Source organism: Nanorana parkeri, unplaced genomic scaffold (assembly GCF_000935625.1).
Source record: "Nanorana parkeri isolate BGI_ZX_2015 unplaced genomic scaffold, ASM93562v1 scaffold1763, whole genome shotgun sequence".
Lineage (NCBI taxonomy): Eukaryota > Metazoa > Chordata > Amphibia > Anura > Dicroglossidae > Nanorana > Nanorana parkeri.
The window spans coordinates 202,340-222,460 of NW_017308031.1; the positions used below are offsets into that span (position 1 = coordinate 202,340).

Sequence of the window (20,121 nt, forward strand, 5' to 3'; positions counted from 1 at the left end):
CCGCTTCCCGCAGTGAAGATAGTAATCACTGTGTTGCTTCATAGAAAACAAGCAATTAGAAATGCAAAACGTCTTTCTATAAGCAACCAAAAGAAAAGGTCATATTGCCAGAAACTAAATAAATAACCAGTGCATTTGTTTTTATGTGTCCACAAGTGACCCTCTATCCAAGCATTCTGAGATATTAAGAGCTCCTGTAGAAGGGCTATGTTACTGAACACTGCATTTTTCAGTCCAAGACAGCACTACTGGAACACGAGTTTGGGCAAATGCATACATTTGTTCCATATGTGCCATATGTTTTAAGTAGCTTTTTTTGCAGAAATCTCAGAACAGTTGTAACCTAGGGACAGCACTTGATCCTTCTCCACCTGGGACTGAAGAACTTTTGAAACAACAGAAACACATCTCAATAGGACAAACTTGCTGCAACCGATACCGTTTGACAATTTTTATTCATGTCAAGCACTGATCTTGACCCTTCACTCGCACATGCCCCTATTGGCCATTTACTATGAAGGATGGCCTTGCTGGCCATTAGCAATGTATGGGACGGTATATCAACCGGGTATACAGCGCTAATAATTCAATTAGTGGTTATTAAAGTATAAGTGTATTACTTAATATAATTGTAATTAGGTGTATTACTTAATTACAATAAGTGCTAGATCGCAAGTGATGGTGGGAAAAAAACAATAATGTTTAGCAATAATTATTGTCAGAAGAAGATAAACCGTGACAAAAAATGAAATTTTTTGTCAAATTTTTTGACATTTTTTGTCACGGTTTATCTTCTTCTGACAATAATTATTGCTAAACATTATTGTTTTTTTCCCACCATCACTTGCGATCTAGCACTTATTGTAATTAAGTGACACTATTGTCTGTAAAAACAGTTTGGATGTATACACTTATACTTTAATAACCACTAATTGAATAGCGCTGTATATCCGGTTGATATATTCTAGACCTACGGGTTTATAGTATGCCAGCTTTCAATTAAAAACACAATATTTAGAGCGCACTCCTGTAGAGCAGACACAACTCTGAAGGTTGACTACTGGTGGTGTGCGAAGCTCCTCACAAAAGGGGGAGGGACCCTGTGTAACAACCCAAAAACAAAACACTTTATTGAGGAGCGCAACTACCTGAAATCACTTTGGTGAACACATGGGCTGAACACTGCTTGTACAGTAATGTTGGGACATGTATATGTCAAATACGAGTGTAGAACACCAACCTATAACTGGCCCTATAGGATAAAAAAGATGTTAACTTACAGTTAGGATGTGGGAAAATGTGCCCAAAAATCTCTCCCGGGGTTCGCTTCAGGATCTGTTGGTCGGGTCCTTCTAGCTGGCAGGTGAGAGGTGAATGGCTAAATGGCTTGTTCCCTCCAATTGTCAATTTTCGGCTGGTCTAAAGCAAGTATGCGATGGTGAGACAGCCGACGGCTGGGACGGGGAGAGTGTAAGGGGGAGAGCGAGGTGCCGCGGACAGCACTGAGGCGCCTGGTCCCGTGTGTATTAGCGATGCAGTCGGGCTGCTGTCTCAGATTTCCGGTAATCTCGTAGTCAGCGAAAGTCGTGAAGGACTGAACGGGGAGTAGGAGTTCACGGTGGGTGGATGGCTACGCGTTTCGAGGAAATTCCTCTTTGTCAAGCCACAAGATAGATAGGTTGGTGTTCTACACTCGTATTTGACATATACATGTCCCAGCATTACTGTACAAGCAGTGTTCAGCCCATGTGTTCACCAAAGTGATTTCAGGTAGTTGCGCTCCTCAATAAAGTGTTTTGTTCCAGCTTTCAATTAAACACTTTGTTACACTTTAATAGGAGTCATCACTCGTAACACGAGGTGTACATTTCACTTTATTTTATTTTATTTAATCACTCTCTACAGATATTCAACATAAACTTATTGGTAATAGTTCAATATGTTTACTATCTGAACTTTTTAGCGCTGCTCATCCAGCTAAACTAATGTATGGGATGGGTGGGCCCCAATTTGACACTACAAAGAAGTGCTGATAGTTGTCATTTACATCAGCCCAGGATTTGGGGTGCTCAGACTGCAAAGTAATCTATATAAATGTATGTGCGGACCCTTTTATAAGCCTGAATTGTAGTGTTGGAGCCCGTCATTGACATTTGCATTCTGACATATTTGTTTTAATGTGATGGGTGGTCGCACTGGCCAAAAGGAAGGTTTGAAAGGCTGGACCCATCTCTTTCAATAAAAAGTAAAAACTTCAGGTCTATCGTATTTACTGTTTCTTTCTAATGTGTTTTTTTTCTTTACTTAAGGTAAACTCTACATATGCATTTTTCCTCATATTCTTAGTTTGGGGAGTTCCCCATGTTAACTTTTCCATTTGTGTTTTATGGAACAATTATTGTATAATTTGTTTAATTTATATGTATTATAGGGAGGTATACATCATAAACACAATACAAAAATGTGATGCATTCTCTGATAAACTTACTTATGAGCAGCTACAGCCGTGATAGCAGCTTGAGAGGCCGTGTGCGAGAGCTCTGTGTGTTTCCTTTTCTCCAAACAACACAGGATGTAATCAGAGGGAATGTTTAAAGCGGATGCCACTGCAGCCTGCCAAAAGAACCAAGGAATGTAAGACCTGTAGCTCCGAACTGCCACCATAGTTATATAGCATGTAAATTGTAAATGGTTTTTATATATAGTTGGCATAAACAGTAATGCTTTCTAAAATAGCAATCACATGAACTCATACATATTCAAAGTAAATCTTTCAAGAAAGAAATGTGGAGGCTGCCATTGCGACCCTTCATTCTACAAATGCTAGCTGCATGGCTGATCCTCTGCCGGCGGTACTGAAGTCAAACATTTAGAACGAGTATAGAGATAAGGACTTCTGACTTCTCTCTGACTTTCCTGATCAGTAATGGCAGCCCCTGAGTTTTTCTTAGGAACAGTTTATTTTAACTTTAGGTAGGGAAACAAATTGAAATTATAGGTGAAGTAAATACAGTATAGATTATATCTTCCGTGAGGAGAAAAAGTGTACTCATTACATCAATCTGTACAGAGTTTAAACAGATTACCTGATGTACTATAATGGAAACTGAGGTGAACCTGTGTTGATTGCAAACATCCAATTATTAAAAGTAGATTTTTTTTTCAAATTCTCCAAAACATGATTGGATGAGTCAACTAACCTTGATATCGCCGAACTTTCCACTGCACTAAATCAGGTCCAGGATGACTTTAGAGAAAGCACAGTAGATGTAGGAATTGCAGCACACCTCCAATTAAAATGGTTCAGATACCACTTTATTTCACTAGGATCAGTGGACAATCGAGTAAAATAAATATTACACTACATGTTTGCAAATCAGTGATAAACACTGCTCCCCATCCGTGTGCTCCACCACTCTCTTGATCCACTCACCAGATGCGGTGGACCATCTAACAAACAATAGTCAAAAGCACTTTATATAATAAAGATCTCACTACTGTATTCTGTCTCCTAGGATCACACATTCCCAAATGTTTCAGTAGTGTGTAAAAAATATATTATTTTTCTTCCTCTACACCATGCTCCAATGTAACTTCTGTGGTGGTAATAGCTGTGTGCTCCACCTCACCCTGGAGGAGATTCAACTTTTGGTTATGATCTGCAGAAGAGCCTTACCCACTTTTATTAGGGACTGTTTTTCTCCACAGAGTTAACACACCCATTTCTTACTCTTCTTCACCTGGTTAATCATAATTTCTCTCACCAAGCCCTGATAATGAGGGTGTTTTTGGACCCCTGAACCATGATGGCTGTTCTACGCGATTATCCCCTTACCCTAGTAGAATAAAGTTGCATCTGGGCTATTTTAATTAGCGTGATGCTTCAATTCCTACATCTACTGTGTTCACTGTTAAGCCAAGGATACTGTGAAGTCCCTTAAGCCAGTGATAGCTGCCTATTAGCCAGATTACACATATTAACATCACTTAAGAACTATTAGATGAAAAAAACAGAATAACCACACAGGTCCAGCGCTCATTTTCCATTTAAAGACATTCATGGAAAGTACATCACACTTAAAGGAGAACTATGAGGTGAGTGCTTTTCACTCACCTCATAGTTCTAGCCGACCTGTGACAATGAGACTGTCACAGGTCGGCTCAGTAGATCGGGAGGTGAGCGAACACATACCGGCGTTCGCTCACCTCTCGATCCTGTCACGGCTCTCTGCCGTGACAGGGGAGGGGCTGGATTCCCCCCTCCCCGCTCCGATCCGCCAGCGCTGACTGGCGGAACGGACGGGGGAGGGGGCGGGTACAGCTGGCTCTGCCTCTAGATAGGCAGAGCCAGCTGTCAGTCACGCAGCTGGGCGGATCCAGACATAAAATTGTCGAGATCCGCTTCAGCTGCGGTGTCTCAGTATACCGCTAGCTGTAGCTCGGGGTATACTGAGCTTAGGGTGACGGGAGGACGCTAGTTTGTGTCCTCCCGTTACCCTAAGGAGAACTATGGGGAAAAGCCCTAACCCCATAGTTCTCCTTTAAAGTGACATTAAAGGATAAAAAAATGTTCCCTCCCCCCAATGTTAATGTCAGCACTTACCTTAAATGATGTCTCTTAATCCGATCTTCTTTCCTGATGTTTTCATCTGTCCCTCCAGTGGTGCGGCGGCTCTCTGATCCAGCGCTGACTCCTCTGCTTGCTGGCACTTCTGATCCCACGGTGTCTGCATGCGGTGCACGCGTCCATAGACTTACCTCGTGTCTCTGCTCGTCTCCCGGCCGAGAATCCGAACTGCGCATGTGCCCGCCCCACGATGCTTTGCGGCCGCCCGAACAGTTTCGTTTCTCGGGCGGAAGCGTGCAGCGAAAACAAGGTAAGTTTAAACCGCTGTTAAAGCGTGTTTTTTTTTTCCAACTGTTTGCCTATATTTACTGCTGGCTAGCATTAGATATAGGCATAAAACGGGAGGGTTTAGAACCCCTTTAAGTATAATAGGTCCTAAATGTTTATTTGTAATGTATTAATAAAGAGGTCCCTAGTGTTATGTTCTTCTAGGACCCAAATGTGAGATTTCCATTGTTCCTCGATCCCAAATAATATTTATTAAGTACATTAATACACCCGTTCCTTGATGCAATCTTTCCTTGAATTTACTGTAAAAAGGAAGACAAACATATGCCTGCCACTGCAGTGGCTTCCAGTAGAGTCCAAGCCTTATGATTACAGGGACCCAGCAAAATTATTCATGAGTCCTAGATAAAACCTTCTTCCAACAAGCTGCACACCTAAGCGCCCAAGAAGATTAGAGTACAGAACACTGTACCTGTATTGATGCTGGATCCTGGGTTGATATAAACACTTCTATTTCATTTTCTTCTATTCTAGGAATGACCCGTACAGTCTGGGATTGCAGAAGACCATTCTGTCCTTCTATATATTCCTCACCTGTTCTTTGAAAAGTAAAAACAAAGGCAGCACTCCAGACATGTATTCATCTCTTGCAATGAAACATTAAGGCTTGTGTGTTCTTGCAGCTAGCATAAATCTCAGGCGCCTCCTAAGCAGAAGATAATATGATGCATGCAGATCCGTAGCAGTTAAATAAGTGGATTCAGCACTGTCCTAGAATCTTCTATATTTATTTTGAAGATACAAATGCAGACCTTTTTTATGCTTCCTATTTATTCATGTTTCAGTTTTAGACATCCTGCAATCTTAAAGTGTATGTAAACCCTAACAATGAACTTCTCTTATTTGGTTCCTTTTGGTCTGTTAAATATACCTCTGAAAGGGTTTTACAAAATCTGTTTGATAAGTAAAAAAAAAAAAAAATGAAAACAGTGAGTTTGCGGTGCTAAACCCCCTTATTGCATATTAACTAGATATCATAAAGAATATAAAAAAAATATTATTAAGATCTTGGTGTGCCTTAAACCTTATATTCGTGAACAATGATAAACCTTTTAAACTGGATAAAAATAAATAAAAATTAGATGCTCCAGTTGCTAAGAATTAATAAAGTGCACTGTTAACTTAGTGAAAATGATGTGAATATATCACAGTGAATAGCACAATAAACCAAAAATAGCCGTGAATATCATAAACCAAAAATGTGTTAAACATTCAATAAATGGTACTTTTAATGCAATCCAATCTGGATATGTAAAATACCAGATTATGTGAATATATCACAGTAGATAACACACTGAACAAAAAAGCCGTGAATATGATAAACCAAAAAAAGTGTAAAGCATTCAAAAAATAATACTTATAATGCAATCCAATCTGGATATGTAAAATACCAGTTGTGACAAACATGAGATAATTTAAATCCTTATAGTTAAAGGGTCTAGGACTTATTGTCTCTATTGTGGCAGCTTTATTTCCCATAATGTCAAATTATTATCTAAAGCGCAGATTAACATTTAAAAAAAAAAAAAACTGTTGATCTTGCCAGAAATCTTGTGAGCAGAAAGATACCTGTGCTCCCTGCCTCTGCTGACTGTCATCAATTACCTTGTTCCCAGCTGTTTCTGAGGATTACAGAACCACACCCCTCTATGTTATGGGGGAAAAGGAGAGGGGTGGGTTCCGAAGTCCTATCATCTGTAAAAAAAATAAGTCAAGGCAATCTTTATCTTGAAGACGTTACACTGGTCATCCAACCAGCTTTCTAAATTCAGAGTTACTTTTTGTTTTGTACAAGTCATTCTGATTTGAGAAAGCTGGTTGGATGACCAGTAAAACGTCTTCAAGAAAATTACAGCAAGTCCAGTTGCCTTGACTTATTTTTTTACAGATATACCATGGCCTGGATGAATGAGAACCTTCACAGATGTACTCCTATCATGTTTCTGTTGTGATACAGAAAAGTAAGTGAGCTGTGTCATCCTAGGACTGGAAGTATGTTACTGGTAGGATCACCAGATAAAAATAAAAGGAAAAAAAAACCTGAAAACAAAAACAAATGCAACTACCAAATCTAAGGACTGGTAAACTGAATGATATTACATTTTTACTCCTGGTTTTAGATATGTTTTAACCACATGCTCTTGATGCCGAGGGATGTTGCCAAAAGCTTATCCATACTGTAACATGAATAAAACAGAAGTATACAAAAGGGAGTGCTGCAGTTGTATCTTTAAAGATTTATATCTGTGGGCTGCCAAGTTCAGTTACATACAATTTCTCAAAACCCTTGGTAATATCTACACCTTAAGATCTCAAACCTCTTCACCACTTTCAAAACATCTAATATTGAAAACAGTGGGAGCTTTACCTTTCCCATCCAATCTCAGATCCACCTTAAGAACTCCGCTTTATTGATTCACAGCATAAGAGAAAACACCAGGTATGTCAAATATGCTGACGTGTTTCAGCCTCCAAGGGCTTTAGTCAAAGCTGGTGTTTTGTCTTATGTAGTGAATCAATAAAGATTGAGGAGTCAGCGCTGGATCAGCGCTTTTTTTTAAGGTGGATCTATACCATACCAAACTATTTGCTGTACTTTAAAAACTTATGTGCCTCAGATCTATAAGACAAAGCAGTGTTGCTGGCCCATTGGCCTACCTAGGCATGCCATGCACTGAAATGTCAGAATCCGCTGAAAACTAAGAAATCAACGCAGAGTAATTTTACAGTTTATTATTCAATATGGAATCTGCATCAGATCTGGGATTCTTATGCCAATATTTATCACATTACATATAAATTGATCACTGATTTTTGGCAGAGTATTCCCATTCAAATGTAATCATTTAGCTATGTGCTATGCAATCACCTCAGCAGAATAAAAACTTTGCAAGTGTGCATTTTATACTGTAAAAACAAAAAAGAAAAAATGTATTTTTGTATTTTCTTTAAACTGCCTGAATTGCAGGTCTTGTTAAATACCTATATTGTATGAATGTCTATGGATATTTACCTTCTAGAATATGATCCGCACACTCAAAAGCTTCATCTACGTTCCCATGCTCTAATTTCCTAAGTGGCCCAAAGAAGGAATTGTGCTTTATTGAATCCTAAAACAGCAAAACATGTCTGCAAGTTATTTTTATGACTGTTTACATTCATATATGTGCTACAAAACTGTTAATTCATAGATACCATCTCACATACAACCTGTGAAGTTGGATACATACAAAGCACATACATTTAGTTAAATGTAGCTTCTTTTTAAAGCCCAACTATAGTCAAAATGTTAAAATAAATCCCACAACAGAGTTTTAAAACAAAAAAGCAGTTGTGGCTGCACCGCACACCTTCTCTTTGGTGCTGCCCCTGCAGTAAATCCTATCCTCTACTAGATGTCCTCAGTCCTCCGGGTTGATGCTGGGCGCTGAGGACATCCTAAAATAGCATAAATGGCACCATGAACTTACATACAGTTATGCAGAAAGTCGTGGGGGGGCTTTAATTCAATGTAACCAATAAAGCAATTCTCAGTGCTGTTTATCGCACATCACTGGAAATTTGAAGCCTGTGCTATGTAACTTCAACTCACATTGCATCCTGTAAAACATGTCGATTTCCAAGGCAGGTTTGAATCTGATCGTTGGCCATTGTGTAATTGAGGCTTTTCTATAGGTAAAACAACAAACAGGCTGCAATGGGTTTGTTTGGGATACAAATGGGCCAAAAATACCTGGTTTCAGTTTGTGGAACAGGAACCAAATTTTTTCAACTCTAGTAATTTTAAGGCTAATAGGCAAGGAGTTGTCAAACAAAGGGCATGGGGAGGTAGACGCTTACACATTTGGTGGACAGCAGCTCTTTTAATAATGCTTAAAGAGAAACATTAAAAATGCACTTTTCTTTAAATTCCTTTAAATATTATACTTGGGGGATGCCCTAAACTTGCCTTTAAAGTTATTCCTGTACGATGTATACAATGTACTACAGCAAAACTGGCATTTACAAAGCCGCAGACTCTTTTCATCACTACGATAAATTTATAAAAGAATCCAGAGTCCATTTATAGATACTATACGTCTTTTTTTTTTAAACGAAAGAAAGAAGAAAAAAAAGAATCAGCATGGGGTTCCTCCCTCACAATCCATACCAGACACTTATCTTTGAAGATGGTCTGGTATGTATTTTAAGGGGGACTTCATGAAGAAACAACAACAAGAAAAAAAGAGAAAACATGTGGTCCCACCCAAAACCCATATCAGACCCTTGTTTGAGCATGCAGCCTTCCTGGACCATACCAGGCCACATGGGGAGGGTGCCTTGTCCGGGTTCACCCTCTTCTTTTTTGAAAGAAAAAATGTCACATCGTACAGAGATGCAGATGAACAATGCCCACCGACCAGAAAGAAAGAAAAAACATCACTGATCCGGTCTCGACGTACTCCACATTGTAACTGAAAGCTCCTAGTTGAATATATATAAGGAGCAGTCTTACATAACTAACTGAATATGGTCATGACCGCATTTGAGCAATGACATCTCCCAGGAGACCTGCTGACTTAATAAAATGTCAGCAGGCATCGAGATATTGGTTGCTAAAACACTGTCTGCTGGCTTCCTAGTAATCAATGGTGGTCTGCAGCCTGTACAGTAGGATGTATTCATTTATTGGTGGTAGTAATACTGCCAATAAATAAATGAATTCCTGATACAGGAGGAGTGGGATGGCAAATTGGCCAAATAGTCCAACCAGTAAACAGACTTGAAGCAGGCAATGTTTGGGTCGAACCCAACATTGAGCCAAACCCAAAGCTCTTCTCCAGTTTGGGAATTCCTGTTCTGCATCAAGAGTATGTGTTCTTAGGTCACCAGATAACCAACAACAGATACGGGGGTGTATTGGAACACTACAGTAATGCTTTGATGAAAAAGTGATGTACTAAAAACATACAGTGTGCTCCCTGTATGCATTTTAAGGTTCAGTTTTCAAGTCTGACTAGAGTATACCTTTCAAGAAAATCTGCCATATATCAAGATACCTGTGCAAGAAGGTTCAGATAGTAGATGCCATTCTGTGCATCACATGACAGTAAGGGCCTATTCACCCTGGTGCACTTTGGTACAATGGAGTGACATTCATTCTTAAAACCACCCCAATGTCCCTCTATTGCAGTGCATTGCAACAAACGACAGTGCACTGTATCACAAAAAATACTGCAGGTGAATTTTTTTCTGCATTTTTTGTGCTTTGCAGCTTATTGAAATGAACAGGTCGCCTTAACACAATGCAGCATAGTCAAATGGCCCCAACTACGTCTAGTAAATTGCCCGGGGTAAAATAAAGGCAACTTTTATCTGATGCTTCTCCCTTGTGTTTTGCTTAATGAAAGATTCCCAATGGGAATAAGCAAATAACTGACAATATTATTAGAGCATCCAATTTTATTTTCTATTTGAAAATTTGGAAAACTTAGAAAAGAAGCATCTTTCAGCTCAACTAAATGTAGAATGATTTGCCAAAGCTAATTATGACATTTTTCCATAATTGTAAAATGTTTAATCTATAATTAAAGGTCTACTGTATGTCTTCATATGGATCACAATTATAAATATGCAAGTTTGTTTAGAAAGTCAAGTCACCTGAATAGAAAGTATAACAGGTTCCTGGTCTTCATATTCTACCCGTACTCGTTGAGCTCCTGTATTAGCATGGTCCTGTGTGTTTGCTACCACGGCACATATTGCCTGTCCAATGTAAGTCACCTACAGAAGGCAGAAAGACATTTTGTAAAACATGGATGTACCAGACAATACTGTGAAAATAAATATATGTAGTTTTCCCCAATTGTACCTCATTCTCTGCAAATAAATTTGAGTTGCTTATTCCAGGAACATCAGCAGAGGTTATCACATCAACCACTCCTGGGGCCTTTAATGCATCTTCTGTAGTAATGGATCTGACAACAAATTAAATGTAAAATGCACGTGACTAAAATGATGTATTGTCAAGCCTTATGCTAATGTACAAATCCTATAATCATTAAGGACAATAAAGAACTAGAACTTTTAGACAGATGGTATATTGCATGTATTACATGATTTTAGCATGATGTCTGGTGCTTGTAACTAATGCCAAAAATAGTTCCCCATCCACAATAGATGTATCTCCATCATCCTCTTCTGTAATGGTTTGTAAAGCATGAGGTTGGAAATTTACCGGTTCTTCCTCTTCATATGGATGAGTCATATGTTCAGCCTAGAAGGTGGAAAAGATAATAATGCCACTTTTACTGACTGTAAGATAACGACATACAGTAATTACAGCAGAAACCAAGAGCTTCTGCCTTGTGTGATTTGTATTTTTGTTAATGTTTTACTGCAAACAAACATAAGCTGAAATATAATTCAGTGTACATATGTGTGCAAACTGAATATTGATTGGATGTTGGCTTTAATAATGACGGTTTCAGGGCAAACACTCGTATGATTGATCTGGCACTTCCTTAACAAGTTAAGTGAATACTATTTATAATAGCTGCTGAGGTTTGTATATTCGCCAGCAAACTTAACTTAAAGTGAAACTGCAAAACTTTAAAAGAGAACTAAATCCAAACCTTTTTTTTGGCTTTAGTTCTCTTTTGGGTCGCAGGAGGATCTTTACTAATGTACTCCTGTGACCCAAACTCATGATACAGGCTGCTATCTGCTGGCACTGCAGCAGAGAATATTGTCAACATCCACCCCGCTGCCTGATTGACATCTGGTTCTGCCTCTCTAGAGCCAGCTGTGCTCGCCCCTCCCATGTCTGTCCTTCCAGTGGTTGCTAGAGAAACAGGAGGAAACCCCTGAGGGAGCAGTGGCTGACAGTCAATGCTCTCTGCAAAGAGAGGCCGTGAGCTAAGCAATCAGCGGTTTGTGCTCTCAATATATAGAGCTGGCATGTGACAGTTGCAATGTCACATGACAGCTCTAAGTATTGAGAAGAGAATATTTTACTCTCCCAATATTTCTCCTTTAATTGTATTTATTGTGATTAGAGTGGGAAGTGTTGCATCCCGGTTAAGTATTACAGTCCCTGTTGGCTTTATGGATAAACACTCAGATTTCCATATAGGCAGGGCTAAACTAGGCAATGGAAGCAGCCAGGTGTATACAGTACACCAGCTTACATTTGTGCATATGGACAAGCTAGATACATTTTCAATATCAACAATAGTTTTATATCAATGCAAACCCAAGAAGGTTTAAGTGCATAATACAGGCTACAGTAAACTCTTGCTTTATTGAAACAAATGTGACTGAGACTCTACAGCCTTAGGAGCTCACACTAGCTTGCCTATTTTTCCAGACAGACCTGCCTGTCTGCTACATTTTAGATTTACCAGTCTGGGCCTGCTAATGACTCTCTTTGTAGTCAGCAAAAGCAAATGAGTAAATGTCAAGAGGAAAGAAAGTAACAGTAGGGCACAAGCTTTGCGTTTGTTCAGGACGTGGTTGGTGACAACTATGATCCCTACTGTTATTCCATTGCCTATAGACCGCACATAAACCCTTTCAATTAAACTGCTAACTTGCATATGACTACTTACTTTGTTAGTGAGGAAGCCATTGGAAGTTTGCTGATGGAACTGTTTGGCTGACTTGCTGAAAACTGTTGTGTACTGAAAGTCCTGCACAAAGGATAACGTTTTTGAAATATAACTTACAAGTCTATAGTCTTCATAGAGAAACATTATACGTTCTGGAAACAAACTATTACAAAGTTACTTGTCAAAACTCTAACAACTGTGTCACACGAGACATCCTACCAAATGACAAAAGTACTTCTATTAACGCTGACATTAAACTGAAAACAACAGAAAAAATATTAAAGGGCACATTTCAAATTAAAAAAAGAAAGTAGCCACAAGCAAACCATTAGCTGCCATGCATGTAATAAAATCATTCCTTTTTTTTTTACATATTGCAAGTAATTCCTCTGTAGGACGTTGTTGCAAGTATCTGTTCACACACCATTTAATTCCAATATCTAGAGCCAGGCAACGTCTGTTGGGAATCTACTCAGGCTTGCTCATGTGGAATGGTCAACTTAAAACCCAACTCCAGAATAAAAATGAAAATCTCCCCCACACTCCCTCCCCTCACTAATTGCTAGGTTACAAAAAGAAAAACCTTTCTAGGTCCCATTTTTCCCTTACTTGAACTCATGATCATCCAGTGCTGGGTCCTTCTTCTCTCAGTTTACCCGCTTCTACTGGGTGCCCACATCACTGCCTATGTGGCTTGGGCAATTATCATTGCCTGTCCACGGGGGGTGTCCTCTCAGAATCAGGAGTACTACAGACGTTGGCCTCAGGGGAGTTAAGGGGATTGACTATCAAGTTTTACTGCACGGCACTGGATTAGCAGTCCCCTCTAGTGGAAACAGCATCAGTGAGGGATTTGGATAGGGGGGCCTGAGGTGAGCATAGTTTTTTCCAAAAAGGTAAGCAAATAAAAACACCTGTCAGGATGGTTAGAGTGGGATGGGAGGAAGGGATAATGGGGAAACACATTTTGAATGGAGTTAGGCTTTAAGTCTTGCGCTGCCAATTATGTATGCAGTACGTCGCTGGCAGTGGGCCCCTGTAAACTGATTCCCAGTGGCTATAGCTACCGGGACTTTGTTTACCTGTGTAAAGCCAGTGTGACCAGCATCATGGCTATCAATGGGGAGAAAAAAAACAGTGAACTGCCATTTACTGATTTTTCCCCGCTGGAGGTGATGCTGATTGCATCACTTCCGGCTCCTCAGCCATGATTCCCCGGCTAGAGAAGCCAGGGAAGAAGCTATTCAAGCATGATCTGTGCTTGAATAGCTTCTTTGAAGTGGAGAGGTAAAGCTAGGGCTCTAATAGACCCCTAATGCCACTGTAACGAGAACCCGTCACCACTAATGCTATAATTTATGTGAGCCCCCTATTGATAGCAATGAAGTAAAATAATAAAGTTAAATGAAATACTTTTAAAAAAATGTTAAAGTCCCCCGCATACCAATATAAACATGAGTTTGGTGCACCTGCCACCGCATGTGGCAGAGTGAGAGCAATAATTATTGGGTCATATTCATGGTTGACTCTAAACTAATGACTACAGGATTTTAAAGTGTTGCCTATGGACAATTTGGGGCACCGTATTGTTGTCGCCATTTTACGGGCGCAAACAATTTTTAAGCTTGGCATGTGGGGTATCTATTTATTCGGCACAACCTCATCTTTTATATTTTAGAAAATAATTGGCATTCCATTGTGTTTTTGTGTGCTAAAATGAACTTAAGTATAATTTTTACAGAAATGTTGGGTTTGAGTTGTGCTGCTAATATCATGCTATGTATACATTTGCATTTTATTTTACAAGTTCTCTGTGCTTTCCGTAAACATATAATTCTTGGGGGCGGGGGCAAAAAACGCTTTGACAGCAAAAGGGTTAAGGCAACTCCCACCCACCTGAATATACATACTGCCTGTAACTAGTTAAAAATCAATGTAGCTGGTGTTTGTAAAGCAGGTGCAGACCACACAATGATATAGATGGCTTGCTTCCTAAAAATGGAAGTTTACATAAATCTGTTTTCTTCTCTTCTTTTTTTTTCCATGTAATTATCCTTTAATATTAATACGGATTTTATCACATGCTTGGATGTCCATCAAGAGTTATAAAACTGCAGGACATAAGAGGGCTGTTTTTCTTGTACTTTTATATAAAACGACAAATGTTATTACCTTGAATGTGTTACTATGTGTAAGAGCATGGCAAAACACTACTATTGCCAAGTCTATATATCCCTTTAAAGGGCACCTATCAAGACAGAAATATGGAATCCGCCATTACTCACTAATTGAAAGGTGCACACTCTGGAGCTGTCATCCCCCTACTGCTTTTAAATTTCATGACCAAAAATAGACCTTAAAATAACTAGAGAGCTGAGCAATGATTTATTTTGCTATATTTTTGTAATATTAGGAATACTTCACATATTTCATGATTTTAGGATATAGATTTGCTCAGTAAAGTTTATTTTGTGAACAATTTGAAACAAGGGTGGGAGAGAAGTTGAGGGTGGTTGAATCTCTTTTTTTTTTTCTAAATCACACAACAGAAACAAACCATGACTTACAGCTGTATCAGAGTGTGGAAAATGCAAGGTCTTCTTTAATTCCTTTGACACTTGGAGGTAGAACTGAAAGAGGAAGCTGATCGCCAGTGTTCGCTCATACTCCACCATCCCAAAGGCTGATTCCTGCAGAGGGGTCTCTTCCAGAAATAATCTACAAGCTTCATCCAGCATTGTCTCATCCCATCGTCTGTAATGTAACATGAATATATTGGGGAAATACAATGACAAACAACTGCCTTACTGGAAGCAGTACTCAGACATTTTAAAGTGATATTCAAGTCAAAAGGTTTTTTAAACTATTATAAATGTTGGTTAAATCCCTTACAATTAATGCTGCACCTTGATGTTTACAAGTTTTTCTTATGAAGGAATGCAAATTGTTTTTATCTACCTTTGCTTTTGGCCCGCGTACACAGTGTTGCTGTTTACAGCTCTTTTGAATGCTACATTACCATGTCTGATTACAGGTTCTTTATGGTACCTTACTTATCTTCCTCAGAAGCCTTGAGGACATTGTTGGTATTGTTTGATCACTTGTGGATTATGTCTTGTATGTCTATAATCTCTGTTATGTATGAAAACTCTTAAATAACCATTCTTTTAAAAAAAGGTTTTAGTTTCCTGCAAAATCAGTTGGTTTTCTGAGCACTGGTCCTGATATCCTGTATTAGGGTGTCTCTTTTCCCGTCCAGGGTCCTGTAGAACCACCCTTGTGTGTGCCAGTAAGCTGTGTTTGTCTCCATAACTACACAGGCACGGCCGGGCAAGACACTCCCCTGCTCCCTGTTCCCTGTTCCTCTCTTCTCCCTTCTCCAAGCTAGTAGCTAAACAGCTTCTGGAGACTGTGCTGTCCCTTGTGATTTTCTACTGTACAGGAAGTTCAGGGGAGTAGAGCTGAGAGAGTTGGAGCTGTTTGGAAACATGATGACTGAAAATGACATTTCCTGACATTCTGCAATATTTTTTCTTTAAGAGGAAAATATCTTTACTGCAATATTGACAACATGTAAGAAAAGGGTGAATGCTACCTTCCCCATAAATTCACCTGAGAGGGCGTGGCCAGGCGCATGGAGCGGTAAGACGTGCTTTAGCTCGTCTCCCGCTCACAGGGCACTGAACACAGGCAGACAGCAGCCATCCGCTCTCCCCTTTGCCGACCATGAGTGACCGGAGGAAGAAGGGGAAGAAGCAGCATAAAACGGGCCCCACGCCGAGGGAGTTGGCCCGTTTTTTCAGCACAGCGGCACCCGCGGCCTCCAAGGCTGCCTCCTCACATGCGACCAAGATGGCGCCGCCGGAGCTCTCCTCGGCACACGCCGATTCTCCTGACAGGGAGCAGGTGAGCCAGCCTCAAGGGGATTGCCTGCCCCACAGCCCTGAAGGTCCCCAGCATCGATCCAGGTGTCTGTCACAGACCTCCCTAAGCTCCCAGGAGGGGTGGGATATGGAGACCTATATTAAGGTCTTACCCACTATGAGGGATATTGAGTCCTGCTTTGCTCGCATGGAATCTACTTATAAAAAAGAGATGTCAACCTTAAACACCTGAGATTCTCTAAAAGGGACCCTGTCAGCAGAGCTTCACGTGTACACAATTACATACCTGTAAAAGAAGAGGCAGTATATACTTACCTTTCTATAATCCGTATGCTAAAACACTGCTGCTGTACTGCTCCCTAGTCCTTGTAAGTATTCGACTCATCAAGTGGGTCAAATACCTGTTACCCCCACTGCACGCTATGGTTCCTCCCACTGGCACATACATCCTGTATTGATATATAAGCCAGTGGGAGGAACCACAGAATGCAGTGGGGAGAGCAGATATTCTACACACCTAGAAATGTATGTATCATGCAGTATCTGAAGAACAGCAAAGCAGTGTCATTTGAACACAGAGACGGCTAGAAAAGTAAATATATTGCCTCTTCTGTTACAGGTAAGTAACTGTATACAAATGACCCTGCCACAGTCACTTTAACCTATTTGTTACTATTTTCTTCTGGTTTAACTGTCAAATTCATTGCTGTTTCTACAGATTATGGAGGGTGCTGAACCTGTGTTTTTTTTTATAGAGGTTCAGCACTTCCATGGTTAAATTTATACAAAAAACAATGTGACCCCCAGAACAATGAGCCTAGGATTCAGGCTAGTATCCCAATAGCAAAGAAGCGGAGAACTATATTGACATGAAAGGGAAAATGCTGGTCAACACAGTCAAAACGGAGCATGCAAGACATCAATGTGAACAGGTCCTACTGAATACAATGGATTTATCTTTTCTTTGCATTTTGTCTGTACCAATGCCATACATACCTGCCAACAAGCATTTCACTGACGTGCTTTGCAAACATACAAGCTGATTCAGAGCCACCATAATAAATGTTCATAGACATGATGAGGTCTGTGCCTTCTTTCAGCATAACTCTCATTGCAGCAATGTCCGTAGGTGCTGTACTTCCCCATCTCTGCACCTGTCGGAAAGCTGAGACAAACTCCCACTATATGTATAGAAATAAAACAAAGAGAAAATCATTGTGAGACTAATATGTTCTGACAATTGTACTTATCTTCAGAGACAGGCAAAAATAACATTATATCAACAGAACAAGATTGTGAAACAACAGCAGTGATATGTACTTCTAACATAACACAAAACCCTGTAAACAATTTTTATTTGTGCAAAATGCTGCAAAAAAAAGAAGTGTTCTATAGGAATAGGTCTGCTCAACAACAAGGGAAATTCCTATTCAAGAAGAACTAATGCTATGTGATTATATTGCAATTTGGCTATTCAAACACTAAGCTCCTCGGTTCTAAAACACTGTATAAGCGAGGTACGTACTTGTAGTAACAGTCTTTTCTTACAGATGATTCAAACTTGTATATTATAAGCCAAGAACAGCCGCAGCCAGCATGTGACAGATGCTGACTGATTGGCCATTAGACCCCCTTGATGATGTGTCTAGGGTGTGTTTGAAACTGAATGCAAAGTGAGTTATGTATCACAATCCCCACAAAAGCCACTGACCATAAAAATCCCTTAAAGTGGGCTAAGCTGGTAACTAAATGTTTTTTAAAATAAGCAGACAACATACAATATAAAAAGCAATATATCATTTTTGATAAAGTTTAAAAGTGCTTACAAATCCTATGTAAAAGGAGGTGGTCAGGTGGTGATTTTAGAAGGCCAAACCAAGGTGGAGGATTCAGGGAACATAATTTAGCTTGTGGAAGGAGGGCTGCTCAGTTCCCCAACAAGACTATTGCAGGACTGAGCAGCTCATAGGCACAGCTCAATTACCCATTTAGCTATAAATGCTGGGGTGTGTTATTTATTAGAACTAAAGAAGCGGTTTGGATAAGCGGTGAAACACCTTAACATTACAGAGCAAATCCAGTTGAATTTGACTAACCGCTACTAGATATACCTTGACCTAGGTAGGTGAGAATCTTTGCAGACAGCAAAATACACTGTCAAAATACTTATATGTGAATGATTTTACCTACAGTTCCCTTTAGCCACTCTTGAATTTCACACTCTGCCATACCAGCCTGGTGACACTCCAATTCTGTTCTGCACTATTGTGACACCTGCAAGGCCACTAAGCTATGGATACGTTATCATTTCACAAGTCCTCCCTGTATCTTCTCTTTCTCTAAGGCTAAACAGCAATAGTTATATGGCTCAGTGTCTGAAACATATAATATACTGTAGATTAGAGGTACTGTACAATGCAATAGAACCTCTTGATCTCAGTTTGGAAGCTGCTAAGCAAAGGATTGTGGGAAGAGAATATAAATATAAGTTTCAGATAATTATACTAGAACGATTTCCAAATACATATAATGATTGTAATGACTAGCTATTTGGACTAAATGGTTAGACTTTTGTTATTGTATGAAGTTAATTTTTGCTTCTTACATCTTAGAAAACTAGCCTGTAGTTATCCTCTAAATTCCCTTTTGAAGTCATCGAAATTGAAGGACATCATCTTCAACTGTACACTACATGCACCTGTACACTACACATTATAGTTCAGGGTAATATTATCACTGCTTAGAAGTACAATCATTGTTTAATGTGAATGTCTATTCAAACTGCTGAATACTCAGTTAAAAAACATATACATGAACTGTTTTTCATGCCAAAAGTATCTGGATTTCTGTTCCAGGTGCCCTTGCCAGACAGCGTACCCAGTTCTGGGATTGTGTTGGTGACTACACTGCAGGTAAGCAATGCAGTGCGGTCTAGGAACTTGGCTCTCAACTGGTGGATCGTAACCCAAAAGTGGGTTGTGACCCCATGTTCAGTAGGTTGCCACATGCCTTCCACTTTTCTAGGTAAGAGACTCTTCAGCCTCCCCCTAGTGCAGCTCCTTTAAATCTCGCGCTGAGCAGCCATTCAAAATATGCTGCCCAGCCCTGCGTACCAGCTTGAGGTGGGGTGGGCTGGAAGTATGGCCATAAGGGAGCTCCATCCATATGTGCATTGCTTACAGCTCCCACATGTGCCCTGTAGAGGTGCCCGCACTGGACTGACGTCACATTCTGGCTCTTGGCACCTCTACAGGCTGTGCAAAGGATCTGTACAAACACATATGGATGGAGCTCCATCACCGCACAGCAGCCAAACTGGACCCCAGGCTGAGGATCCACTGCAGTTCTTATAAGGTAAGGAGACTGGGTTGATCTTAAAAAAAAAGAAAAAAATATATAATTTTCTTTGGAGTGTGAATGTGTATGTGTGTGTGAGATTTCTGTGAGTGTGTGAGATTGTGTCTGTGGTTGTGTGTGTCTGTCAGTGTTTTTTAGGGTTTGTTCACATTAGTACAGTGCGTTAATCGCACAGTCCTATGCGATTAATGCACTGTACCGGGCAATCGCACCTACTGCATGTTCTAGTGTGGAGCGTGTGTGGCAATGCCATCAATTTGAATGACACCCCAAAGCAGTACCAAGCGTTCGGGTGCAGGTGATCGGACTGTGGGTTTCCACCCACAGTCCGATCACCTGCACCCGAACGCATGGTACTGCAAAGTCGTGCATTCCA

The 20,121-nt window shown here is 40.0% G+C and overlaps 1 protein-coding gene across 1 annotated transcript in view; it reads right to left on the reverse strand.

Annotated features, from left to right (window-relative positions):
- LOC108799583 (aldehyde oxidase-like) overlaps window positions 1-20,121 on the reverse strand; it is an 85,853-nt gene that overhangs the window by 26,708 nt on the left and 39,024 nt on the right. Inside the window, exons 7-15 of the mRNA XM_018571464.1 lie at window positions 17,385-17,569; window positions 15,072-15,258; window positions 12,505-12,585; window positions 11,011-11,171; window positions 10,767-10,872; window positions 10,556-10,678; window positions 7,929-8,025; window positions 5,328-5,449; window positions 2,489-2,613 (exon numbers count right to left, since the gene is read on the reverse strand). Of these exons, the coding sequence (XP_018426966.1) occupies window positions 2,489-2,613; window positions 5,328-5,449; window positions 7,929-8,025; window positions 10,556-10,678; window positions 10,767-10,872; window positions 11,011-11,171; window positions 12,505-12,585; window positions 15,072-15,258; window positions 17,385-17,569 (1,187 nt within the window). The remainder of the gene's footprint in view (window positions 1-2,488; window positions 2,614-5,327; window positions 5,450-7,928; window positions 8,026-10,555; window positions 10,679-10,766; window positions 10,873-11,010; window positions 11,172-12,504; window positions 12,586-15,071; window positions 15,259-17,384; window positions 17,570-20,121) is intronic.